The 12,701-nt window shown below is 43.6% G+C and overlaps 1 protein-coding gene across 2 annotated transcripts in view; it reads right to left on the bottom strand.

The window, feature by feature from the left end:
• Positions 1-6,970, bottom strand: part of ITGBL1 (integrin subunit beta like 1) — a 213,114-nt gene extending 206,144 nt beyond the window's left edge. Inside the window, exons 1-2 of one of the 2 annotated variants that reach the window (XM_057708007.1) lie at positions 6,641-6,924; positions 5,502-5,719 (exon numbers count right to left, since the gene is read on the bottom strand). In XM_057708007.1, the coding sequence (XP_057563990.1) occupies positions 5,502-5,719; positions 6,641-6,738 (316 nt within the window). In that variant the 5' untranslated portion in view covers positions 6,739-6,924. Of the gene's footprint in view, positions 1-5,501; positions 5,720-6,640 lie in introns of both variants that reach the window. The other variant, XM_057708006.1, reaches the window with a different exon arrangement.
• Between the last annotated feature and the right edge of the window lie 5,731 nt (positions 6,971-12,701).

The following is a 12,701-nucleotide window of genomic DNA, read 5'->3' on the forward strand; positions in this document are numbered from 1 at the left end:
AACATAGACTGAGACTCAGAAGAAGATACGACATGGAAGCAAAATCACTTTTTTGGGGGGTAAATACCTTAGGATCAAGTATCACAATACAGTAGAAGAGGAGCATCCGACATAAGTAAGTGTAATTACTCGAGTGACTTACTCATCACTCACACGTGCTTGGCATCATTGCTATCCCCATTTGATACTATTATTGTCCCCATTCCACAGATAAGGAAATGGACATTGCAGGCGTTTGAGTAACTTGCCCATAGCTCCACAGCTGGCAAGTGATAATGTCAGGCATTGAATCTCAGCAATTGCTGGGCTGTAAGTCACTCTTCATGTTCTGGACCAGAAACCTGGTGTTCCTCATCATTACTGATGTGGAAAATCCTGGATCTAGGAACATTACATCCTTAGATCAGCTCTGAAAGACGGAAAAGACAGTACTCGCATAGCCTGGATGGAGTATAAGGACAGATGGTATTAATGGCGTTGGAACCTCTCACTCTCTCACGTACACACATCATGGCCTTCCTCTTGGACTTTATAAAAGGATGGTTATGGGTAGGAAGAAGAAGGGCCCCAAAGATGTTTACATCCTTGTTCCTGTAAATATGTAAGTAGATTACCTTACATGGCCAAAGGGACTTTGCCAATGCGATTAAGATTATGGATCTTGAGATGGAAAGATTATACTGGATTATTTGGTTGGATTCCATCTAATGATAAGACTCCTTAAAAGTGAAGCCCTTTTCCAGGCTGTGGTGAGAGCGGGATGTGCCACTGACAGCAGCTCAGAGAGGGGGCATCATGAGGAGGATCTGACACCTGTCGTTGGATCTGAGACGTATCCAGGTACATGCAGGGACCCAAGAGAGGCCTCAGGGAGATGAGGGACACCCCCAGCTGACCGCCAGCAAGGAAGCAGGGACCTTGGTCCTACAACCACATGAAACTAAATTCTCTTAATGTGCAACGACCAGGAAATGAATTCTCTCCACTTGTGTCTAAAAAGGAACAGAGATAAGGTATGAAGGAAGGAAGAGAAGGTGGAAAATGGAAGATGACTAAGAAAGGAAAAACCAAAGAGTGATTCCATAAAATAGGCTTCGAGACAATTATTCAACTATCTAAGAAAAGTGCAACTTTGAGGAAAAAGCAGGTCAAACAGTCCTAGGACAGACTATAAAGAGCCAGAAAGTCCAGTTCTCAAGAATAATCATATACAGTTCTCACAGTGTTTAACATGCAGAACTCAGAAATAGCTGCAAGAAAAAAATTACTAATATTTGCATATTAGGTGTGTCTCCATGTATTTTAATTATTTTTGTACCATGTGTGTTTACATACATAAATCAGTGCTTATTTGACATCATAAGGATGACATTATAAGACATTATAAGGCTGTCTTGTAGTCTGAATAAATGTATAAAAGCATAAATTATATGGATATTAAATATATTTACACAAATATTAAATATTATTCTGAATAATACTAGGCAGGATGTAAAGTTCTTTATATCCATAAAGATGTCCCAGAAAAAGAGACTAAGTTGCAGAGCAATCAAATGACTGTCTCAGGCTGACTGACAGAAACAAGTTACCCCAAGTTAACAATCCAGACAAGATTCCTATCTAACCCCAGAAGTGCTGTAAAGTTCAGGTTCATTCCTCAATAATCCTTCATCTTATAGGAATTTCAGGTAAAAATAAGTGTTTTTAATGTAATAGGAACTTTCACTATTGATCAGGAGTTATCTGGTTCTTTCTCAGGACTTTATTCCATCGGTGTTATCACACGCCCAGGCACCAACATCATCTTACTCATCCTTGGGTACTAAAACATACTGATTCTACCTTCCAAAGTCTTTAAAATGCCTCATGATTCTATTCTTATTCTCTCTCCCCAGGACTATAGTCTAAAAAGCATCTAACCTGAGTTCCTCTCCATCAAGGGTCTACCCCAACGTGTTGGGCCCCCAGGCACCATATTACTTTTCAGGAATTCAGAACATTAACCTCCCACCACTCCCATGCTCAAACTGCTTCACGGCGCCTGTATGCTGTTTAATTGAGCACAAGCTTCACATTCGGGTTCAAAGCTCTGCACCATATGTCCAACTATAACTCTTGATATATCTTCTACTACTTTCTCCAAAGCCTTAAGATCCAGCAAAGCCAAACCCAGAACCCCTCACTCTTCTCCAAAAACACCCAGATGCTTTTCTGCCTCTAAACCGTTCCTAGAATTTTTCTTCACTCAGAATTCCAACAGTCCACGTTTTGGATTAAAAAATCCTTATACTTAAAGATTTATGTCCAAAGCTGCCTTTCTCTAGAGAACTTTTAACCACAATATTTAATTCCTACCTTAGTGGAACCATCATAGAAATCTGTAGAAATTATGTTCTGCATTACCTTATAGGCATTTGGTATTTCTCTGAACCTCCCCACTCAGTAGGAAGCTATCATATATTCCTCTCTTCTATAGCACTTTTAACAGCAAACAGAGAGTCTAGCAAATATACAGCACTTTATAGTGTTTGCTAAATTGGATTCAATTAGCTCTTCCAAGTTCCTAACACTGAAACTCTTAGAAGTGATATATTTCAAAAATGATTAGAAAAGAGGTTTTGAAACCAATATTTTATTTAAGTGTAATCACAGGTATTCAGAGGGTTATCCAGGATGCCTTGAAGTACTAACTGAAAGTCTGTGTTTACGTAACCAAAGGTTTGACTGTTCTCAAAGAAATATTTCACCAAAATGAGTATACTCCTCATTAGATCATCACACCCACAGGAACAATCGCTGGGCCAGACCCTTATGCTATAGAAGTCCGAGGAAGATTCATGTGCCATGAGCCAGTGGAGATGGGGAGAAACAGACCACTTGTGACAGTGAAAACATCATCACTCTCAACCAGCTCCACTAAAATAAGTATGTCTCTTATGATTCACAGTGTAAGAATCCCAGTGGACTTAACTACAAAAGTTCATCGTGCATCTCCTACAGCTGCTCTGAGGCTGGGCCAAAATAGTTATCCTTGCTCGACCTTTTGAGCTGTGGATCAATAACAGGCCGAGACTACATTAACAAAACGAAATTGCTCTCACTGCATCAAATGACCAACAAATACAAAGCCAGGCTGTGTATCTATCCATCTCTCTTTCTATCCATCCATCTATCCATCCCAGCTCACCTTCTGTGCATCACAAAATAATGTGTTATATAGACATACATAAGCATATTAATGTGTATTGAGCTCTTAATTTGTGCAAAATACAATTCTAAGTTTTTTGTATATGTTAAACCTCACAACTATCCTGGAAGGTAGGTACTTTATTATTTCCATTTTACAGATAAAGAAATCAAGTCTCAGGAAGTTTAAGTAACTGTCCAGGTTCATACGGCTGTTAAGTGTGGGATTCAAATTCTGGAAAATCTCCCCCAGAGCCCATAATCTTAACCACTCTATGTATGAGACATTCCCAGAGCAGAATTTCATTTTCTTCATGGAGGAGGGGCAAGTCTCTGGAAGCTACCCTATTTCTGGAAATCACCTATAGGAGCTTATCATAGAGGTAAAGGCCCAGGTGCACAGAAAAACATAAGACAACGTTATGTTTCTATCTTACTGGCTATAATATAGGAATTATTTCTTGAAGACAGAACTGAGTAGCTACATTTGAAGCACACAACAAGCAGGCAGGACGGCCAGATATGCTGTCTGTGAGGCTGTCCTCACTGCCCTGGAAAATGTAGCCAGTACATTTGCAGGGGCAGATTCTGCCCCAGGCCCAGAGAGTAGGCATCAACTGGCAACAGTCAGAAAGATGAGGATGGAAAACGCAGTTATTTCATTCAGCCTTAAATAAAGGGAAGCATTTCGCCTTCTACAGGAACACACACAAGCAAACAAAACCATGTATGACTCAGTGCTGCATTTTGTACCAGGGAGAAAGGAATGTAGTGACAAAGATGGTAGAAGGAAACAACGAATCACTTTCCATGGGAGGTAAACAAGAGTATACACACCATAGCATTAGCTTTACAGGAAGGAAACCCATCAGCTTCTTCAAAAGGGGAGTTTTATCTAAAGGCAACCAAAACCAGCTCACTGGCTGAAAAACTGCATCTTGCTTCTTACTTTTCCAATGAAAGAACGGTTCCCTGAAAAATGTGTTCAGAACTCATGATATTGAAGAGGCCTTGCCAGAGGCAATCACAGCCAGAGAAGCCAGGTAACAGTTGAATTTGGAATGAAATATTAGACAATACTTAGCTTTCATTCCAAACGGCTGCCCTTAATAACACTGCAGCCTGTGGGACTGACGAAAGCTAAAATGAGTTGTGGCATTCAGTAAGTCTGAAGGATTGAGCCTCAGCCTTCAAGGCTAAACAAACATGCAGAAGCACCTGTGCACCTCCAAATTACTCATATGACTGTTTTTCTCACGGCCAAACAGCCTGCATATTAAGTATTCCCCCCGCACTTCTGGGCCTAGGTGCCAGAGGGAAAAACAAAACAAAAAGTTTTGCTATAAACTCATCCTTGATATCTCTGTTAGTGCTGCACTGTCATTCTCAGCTACATGGTGGGTGAAATAAGTTGATTTTTTTTTTCCTATGAATTTGCCAAACCCTGGTGGGAATGCACTGTGTAGTCCTTTTACTGACAGAATGCCTGAATCCTTCACAATGACCTGATTGAGGTTCTTGGCCCTAAGTAAACGGTGCAGTTATGTGAAACTGGTTAGAGGTTAGGGGTGTTCTCTATGAGGAACTAGCTTGACCCTTTTCAATATCAGAACCCAAATCACTCCTTAAAAATGTGCAAAGGAGATGAATGTATTTTCACTCCACCCTTACAAAACATCAAGTTGCACGGCAGCCGAAAAATCGGAGCAGCTAAAACAATACAAAAGCCATCGCTTCCAAGAAAACAGGGGCCTGCTTGTTTTTTCGATACATTTTTTCTGATATGCGCTTCTCTTTGTGAACTATAGGCTAAGTATGAGAGGTCAAATCCATGTTCAAAGACACTATCTGCTACCCTGTAGTTCAGAAAAATAATATCTCCCCTGTTTCCTTGGCAAAAAATAAAACACAGGCCAGAAACTAACACAATATTGTAAATCAACCACACGTCAATGAAAATAAAAGAAATACAGGCTTACATTCTGCAACTATTATGATTCACACGGGTGATTAGGGTAGGAGAACCCAGTGAAATAATTCCACATACAAGGAAGTTGGGAGATTCCGTCTGCAACGGGGACCTAAAAGCAGAAGCTAAGTGAGATATATAATTAAGTGACTGAATGCTACAAGTATTATCTCCACTGAGGCTGGGACCCTGGGGCAGAGACACGATTCCGGAACTGAGCAGCAAAAGGAAGGCCTTCGCGGTGGCGGTACCTCGCAGGGCTGCAGCAGGAGCTGTCCCCACCCTCCTCTTCCCCCGGGGGGCGCGCGTGCAGGGCCACGCGGAGGGGACAGCGCCGCCCCCTTACCTGCACAGGTGCTCCCGTCGTAGGTCTCGCACACCCACTCGTGGCACTCGCACAGGGGCCCGAAGTACACGCCGGGCTCGCTCACGTGGCAGATGCAGACCCCGCAGTCGCACCGGCCGCGGCCGTGGCACAGAGCGACCCCCGGGGGCTGCCCGGGCGCCCGGCACCGGCGCTCCGACTCGGCCCGGGACAGCCTGCACGCGGCGGCTGGGCCGCTTCTGCAGGGGCGACAAACCACAGCAGGGCCACGGTCAAGCCCAGACACTGCCCCTCCTGCTCGGAGCCCACGTTGCCTCCCAGGGTCGACCCAGATCCCAGATCCCAGACGGAGACGTACAACCCCACGGATAGGAAGCCTGGGGCCCCCACGTGTCTCTGGGGGCCAAGCTGATACCACCCACGGGCCATCACTTAAGAGAGGACCACGACCCCAAATGTCTAAGTGGTGACCTGCCCTCCTAAGAATGGGACCGTGCTCCAGGTGGACTAGGGCATCCGGCCCTGCCTCTTGGCGGGTTGCCTCTGAATCTCACATGCACATTTAAATACAAATTAATCCAAAGTATGACACTTGGCTGACTTTTCACTTCTCTTTAAAAAGTCCCATTGCTAGCTGGTGGCCAGGGGCAGTTATTTTATGAAAAATATGAGATGAACATACAGAAAGAGTTTTACATGTTATGCGTTCAGTGCATAATGCTTTTTCAAGTTGCAATAAGTGATGCTTACACGCTATACTCTTAAAACAAACGTTCAGTAATTGCGATGTGCTTCAAATTCTCTTTTCAAATGTTATGCAAAATGCAACACAGACCCCATGGAATGACTCTGCCTTATAGGCGGTGAGAACACACAGGTACACATAGGATGGTAGAAGTTCCTCTTGACATGTACTGGAATAGGAGGAAACTATATATTTATTCAATGATTGTATTTTTCCAAAGGAAGAGCAAAAGGACAGGGGTAAAACAACACACAGTGTAGACGTAGGGAAAGAAATAGGAACAGGTTGAAAACAGTTCATCCGGTGTCCAACTTCCCAACTTTTGCTTTTTGGCTTAGCGCAGCAATCCTGAAGCTTGAGTGCTGCCACGCAAAGCAGGGCAGGTCTGTCTTAAAGAAAAACAAACCAGACTTACCTCAGAGATGGTGAGAAGCTTTGAGGAACAGCTGACAGCCCCGCGAAGAGAAGGGAGGACGCCAGCAGCAAGAAGTTCCTGAAGCCTGCGGGACACATGCTGAGTTTCCCGGCTGCGCAGGCGAGCAGCGCCGTTGCAAGGTGGGGCTCCCCGGAGGCGGGGAGTCTGCGGGGGGAGAGGTGCCACCAGCAGATGGCCGGGCAGACAGACCTACGGACACCCAGGCGTGCAGGTTCGGGACTCTACCCCGAGCTGCAAGGGCGTGGATGAGCTGCCTGCGAGGATTTGGGCAGCAGCACCGCTCTGGGCGTGGTGCTGGTACCAAACCCCGCAAGTGGAGAGTCTAGGCAGGGAAGTAATTAGAAACAGTTGTACAAGCAGATGGTTTATTTTGACATAAAAAAAAAAAAAGTCCTGTTCACAGATTTGAGAAAATCGTTTCTTTCTTCAAGTACAGGCCCCAGAAATATTTGAGAAGAGGATACTTGGGCTGGCTGATATTAAAGGGACAGATAAAATAATCCAGAGATGGGATGGGGAAGGGGGAGGTTGGTGATATCTGCGAGAACACTTGGGGAGGGAATAACTTTCACCACATGCTCTCCAACAAGATGCACTGTTTGACTATATGGGGCAAGCAAAATTGATAAATGCTGCTTTTCTTGGACTTCTGATCCTTTGTTTTCAATCGTGGGTCTCTCACTTCTTAAGCCTTTAAAGAGTGTGTCATGCTTCTAGTTGTTCAGGCCAGTAGTTTATCACACCACATTTTTTCTTAACTTGGACAGTTCAAACTGTAGTTGTCCCAAGTTCACCCCATTCTTCCCCACGGATCAAGTATGAGAACATAAAACGTGTAATTACAGTGTCAATAGCACTGAAAACTCATATCAGTGTCACTTATGAAGTACCTACTATGTGCCAGTCGCTTCGTATATTTTTATCTTCAGTTGTGACAATAACCACATATTCATTTACTTATTTAGCAAACACAGGTTTAGCATCTATTAGGTACCAGGCACTGCACCAGATAGAGAAGACACAACAGGGAATTAAGGAGGTGTGATCCCTGCTCTTGAAATCCGCCGGGCTAGCAGACATAAAACAAAATCACCAATATAAAAGGAGGGAATGTTGCAAGTTACTTCCAACTTAGCCCCAGGCATCTGATGTAATCAGGATGGCATCTGAGCTCAAGGCTGAAGGAAGAAGAGAAGTAAGTTGGGTGGAAATGGGGAAGAGGTGGCAGAGAGTAGGGTAGCATTCTTATTTCCATTTTAAAGATCAAGAAACTGAGGGCAAAGGATGACCCCTTGCTCAAATTCACACAGGAAGTTGGAGTTTAGCTGGAAGCTGTGAGTCCTCAAAGCCCCCACACTATCCCCTCTATTGTACGGTCACCTGGGAAAGGTGTGTGGAAGGTTCTAGGAAAGGGAAGAAACATTCTCCCTTTGCTCTAAGAAGACCTTTAGATGCAGGGGATCCTCATGAAACAGAACAATCCAAGCTGTGGCTCTGGCCTTAAAATCAGGGATAATGTAACGGGATGGGATCTCTGCCTGTCATTTACGTGAACAGATGTAAGACCACCCCCAACTTTTACCTGCTGGGGCAAGAAGGCAAATGGAAGTCCCCTGAACAGAGCCCACCCCTTCTCTCTTGTTTCTCCAGATTCCATCTGCACCACAAGGGGCTCTGCCTGCAGCACATCCTTAGCCCAGGCAACTAAGCCCCCTGCCAAGCCTGACCCTTTGTCAACCCTTAGACCCAAGCATGTACACGCTGGCGGCAGGCTCTACCATCGGGAGGACAGACTGAGGAGAGGTGTGTGCAGGCCGGAGAGTGGTCAGGGTGCGTAATTCTGGAGTCCTGGGCATCCACAGTGTGGTTTAGAAGGAGCCACAGAAGCTGATTGGCAAGTGCCCTGAATCAGCTGAACTACTCATCCTGTGGGGGAGGGGGTATGTCTGGAGGAGACAGAGAGAGTCACTAAACCAGTCATTTCCCAAGTGTGAACCGTGAGCCAGCACCTGGAGACTTGTTGCAAATGCAAGTCCTCAGCCCCACCCCAGACCTACAGAATCACCGGCTACGTTTTAACAAAATTGCTGAGAACACTATTTGCACATCATATTTAGGAAGCTTTGCAAACACCAGGGCTGGGGCCACGGATGCCTGGATCTAAGGATGGTACCCACACTCACTCCTAGTTCAACTCCTGGCAACCTCTTCCTTCCTGGCCACGTGTAACCCTATGAGGACGTAGGAACAGGCTCTCCTGCCAACATCTGAAAACCTTGGTGACTCAGAGAATACGAGAATCGTAGAAGGGCAGTATCAATTCCAAAGCCTCACTAGGAATTTGCAATGAAAACATGGAACTTTTAATAAATGAGTCATGTATTACTTTTTGCATATTTTCTGAGGGAAAAAAATAGTTGTTGAGCATTTCTTTCAGGAACTGAAACATTGCTTTTCATCTGTGGTATTTTCATAGAGTGTACCGTGCAATGAGGGATATTATCATGAGGACTGTGCAGCTGTGAAGCAAAGATAGTATGTTCTAGGTGACTGAAAAGCAGTTAAACGTTCAGATCATTTTATCACTGTGACTCAGAAATAATATTCCCAGGAAGCTGAATAGTTATATTGTGGCTGAGTTGGTGACTCAGTAGAAAGGCTTGGGTCCACACAAATTCTGTCAAAATAAAAGAAAATAACTTCACATTTTCTCTTTTTAGCAAACTTTGGTATATTTTTTTCTGCCAAAGTACTAAGTGCCTTGGAATGACCTACTTTCTTCCCTCTTCCAGTCTGCAGAAAACTCAAGGACACACATCTCTTGAGGGCAAATGTATTAGGAAGGACCCAGTTGCTGTGTGGAAGGTCCTGATATTCTCACTGACTCCAAAGACCCTGTGACAGCTCTAGGGGAAAGGACTGGGGGTCTTCCCTAGTATCTGAAACCAAACTCAAAGGGATTGAAAACATCTTGGTCCTTAAACACAGTTCTGAGTCATCAGATCGCAAAATCATAGAATCTGGGAATTCAAGAGATATTTTAAAGGTCGTCTAGTCCAAAATTAAATTTATTGACGTTGTACAGCACCCCTGCCAAATGACTAGGTACTGAGTCCACTCAGTAAGAAAATGAAAATCATGGGGAACACACCCTTCCTGAAAGCAGCTCTGACGTTTTTACCCCTTGGGTCTGGATCTACTCTATGAGGTCTTTTAAAATAATGTCCTGGCCATGAGCTGCTTAAAATATTTTAAGATATCTAATATGTGTGTTCCCCAGTCCCACCATCTGTCCACATGCTCCCCAAATAAGTCTACCCTTTTCAAGATACACATTGTCATTTCCATCACCTCTTCCTTGTGTACTACAATGTCAAGGCTCCAATAGCCTGGTTTCCTGAGTGTTTTTGCTTTGTCTGCTGTGGGTGCTTCTGTGAAGCGTGGCAGGCACCACTGGGACCATAAGATAGATGTGGTTGAAAGTGCAGAGAACTGTTATTTAGGAAAATGGCCCTTGTACATGAGGGCAGAAAGGGACGGAAGAAAGGCAGACCACTCCAGATGGATGGGGGCAGATGTCATAAGCAAGAGAACTTATATAGGAGGCTTGTCTTGGGTGATGCAAAATGAATAGATCTCCGCACCTGCCTGCCGGTATCTTAAAAGTTTACACAGAGGCCTTAATAGAGCATACATAGTCCATGTGGTCTCAACAACACAGTGCTCTCTCAAGACCGCATCCTCCAAAAGGGCTCTCACTGTGGGAAAGGTGGACAGAAGGTGCATCCCGAGGACAGGGGAGGAGGTGAGGAGCCTCTGATTTCCCAGGTCCAGCGCACAAGTCAACTGGTGGTCACGTCCTCGCCATGACCTCTACCAACTGGAAACAGACAAGGTGCTATTTCATATACCACATTTCTGCTAATCAACTGACGATCACATTAACTTTGTGACTGTCTCATTACTCCAATTGTGTGCTTTTACGAGTATAAGTGCCCAAAATAGAAGTCGATATTTTTCTTTGTTAAATTTTATTTAGGTTCAGTTCTCTTACCCAGATGGTCAAAGTCATGGATACTGGTTTCATATTTCTCTCAGCCTTTCCAAAGTAAATATGATGAGTGCACTTTTTGTATCTTTATCCTAATAATTGATGAGGTAGTTGAAAAAAATTAGGCTGAGGGTCAAGCTTAGGTGAGACCTTTTCTCAAGACAATAAGAACCCTTTAATCATCACATTCTGAATATGAAATCTAACCACTTACTAGTGTCCTGAATTGTGTGGAAACAGCCCATGTCTTCATTTTGTTCACAAGAATGTTATGAAAGATCCCATCAGTTGCCTAATTAATCTTAGTTTACCAGGTAAAACATGGGCTTTTACATATTTTTGCCAGTGCCTAAAACAGTGCCCAATCCATATTATATACTCCATGCATATGATATTTCTGTCATGAATAAATTAATTGGAAATGACGCACAGTACAAATAATAGATCTAGGAGTCAACAAAGGATACAGGTGATATAGCGGATTCTGGATCAGTTGTGAGGTGACATTTGCAAACTTTAGTATCCTCCTACCATCATGTAGCTACAATACAAACTCAAATAACACCAGATTCTCTTCCTATATTCCCAATTTTTATTAATTATATCATTTTACTGAATTCCTATAGCCATTATTTTGAGAATGAACTTTGGTTCCTCTCTACAGTTCACCTGGATTATTCAGCAAATCACTGAATCATATTGATTTCACCTCTTGGTAATCCAGCCACCCACTTCAACATCTTTTACTTATGTTGCCACCATTGCCATAACCTCCAAACTGGCCTCACTGCACCCAGTCTCAGACTTTTGTGTCTCTCCTTATCCTGCTCCCTAGGAATTCTTTCTAACCTATAATTTTCATCACATTCATTCCCTATTGAAAAATATTGAACATCTCTCCATTGTGCATAGTATGAAGCTCAGATACTCTAGCATTTCCTAGAAGACACTGTATGTTTGGTCTGCATAAGGGGTGCTCCATCAAGATCCCCTCCCCAGGGCTCATGCCCTCATCCCCTGGCTGATGGCAACCTCAGCTGCAGACGACTCACACCTGCACCCCTCCCCCTCGCTGGAAACTGCCCTGTGCCTCAGGAACGGCCTCCCCTACAGCCGATTACTCAGATCCAAAACGGTCCCCTAGTCCCAGCTGCAACAATATGGACATCCTAACGCCCCTCCCACATGGAAATTGTAGAGCGGGAAAGCTCCATCATTGTGCTTCATGTCAACAAGGCAGGAAAAACTCAAACACTGAAGGCAAGGAGATGTGTGAGATGTGAGGCTGAGCAAGATTTTTCGGAGGTATTTATTGGTTTATTTATTTATATATTTGCTTTTCCCTTCCTCCTGTCCTTCCTTCTTTCTCCCCATCCTTCTTCCCTTCCTTCCTCCCTCCCTCTAAAGCTGCCCCCCAGACCAAGCACCCTTTATTCCATCTTATTATTTTGGCAGCCCTTACCAGGATCTAACCTTATGTTTTTCCTTTGTTCACCTACTGTGTATAACCTACCCCTCCCCAGTCAAATGCAAGTTCCATGAAAGCAGAGACTTTTGCTCACGTGTTCTTTGCTGTCACTCCGGTGCCTGGCACAGAGTAGAATCTCAACAAACATTTGCCTAAGAGGATGATTGTGAATGAATGAATGACTTTTAAAACGTTGGTACATCTTGGTTAGATTCAACAATTTGAATTAAATGATGGTATCTCAGATTTAAGGGAAGGAAAGAATTAACACACCATTATGAGATGAATTAAGGCAATTAAAATATAAAAATCAGCAAGAAAATTATATTTGTCACCAAAAAATCAAGAAAGCTAATCTAGAGTCAGATAATCAACAGCTCTTACTGATCTCTCCATATACGTGTGCCACACTAATCGTTCAATCACTTAGAGTCAAGTTTGAAGTAAAAAAAAATCACAGTTTCACTCAAAACCCACTTGGATAATATTTTCAGCTAAAAGGAGGTGTCCAGGTTTTCAAA

Source organism: Hippopotamus amphibius, chromosome 14, assembly GCF_030028045.1.
Source record: "Hippopotamus amphibius kiboko isolate mHipAmp2 chromosome 14, mHipAmp2.hap2, whole genome shotgun sequence".
NCBI lineage: Eukaryota > Metazoa > Chordata > Mammalia > Artiodactyla > Hippopotamidae > Hippopotamus > Hippopotamus amphibius.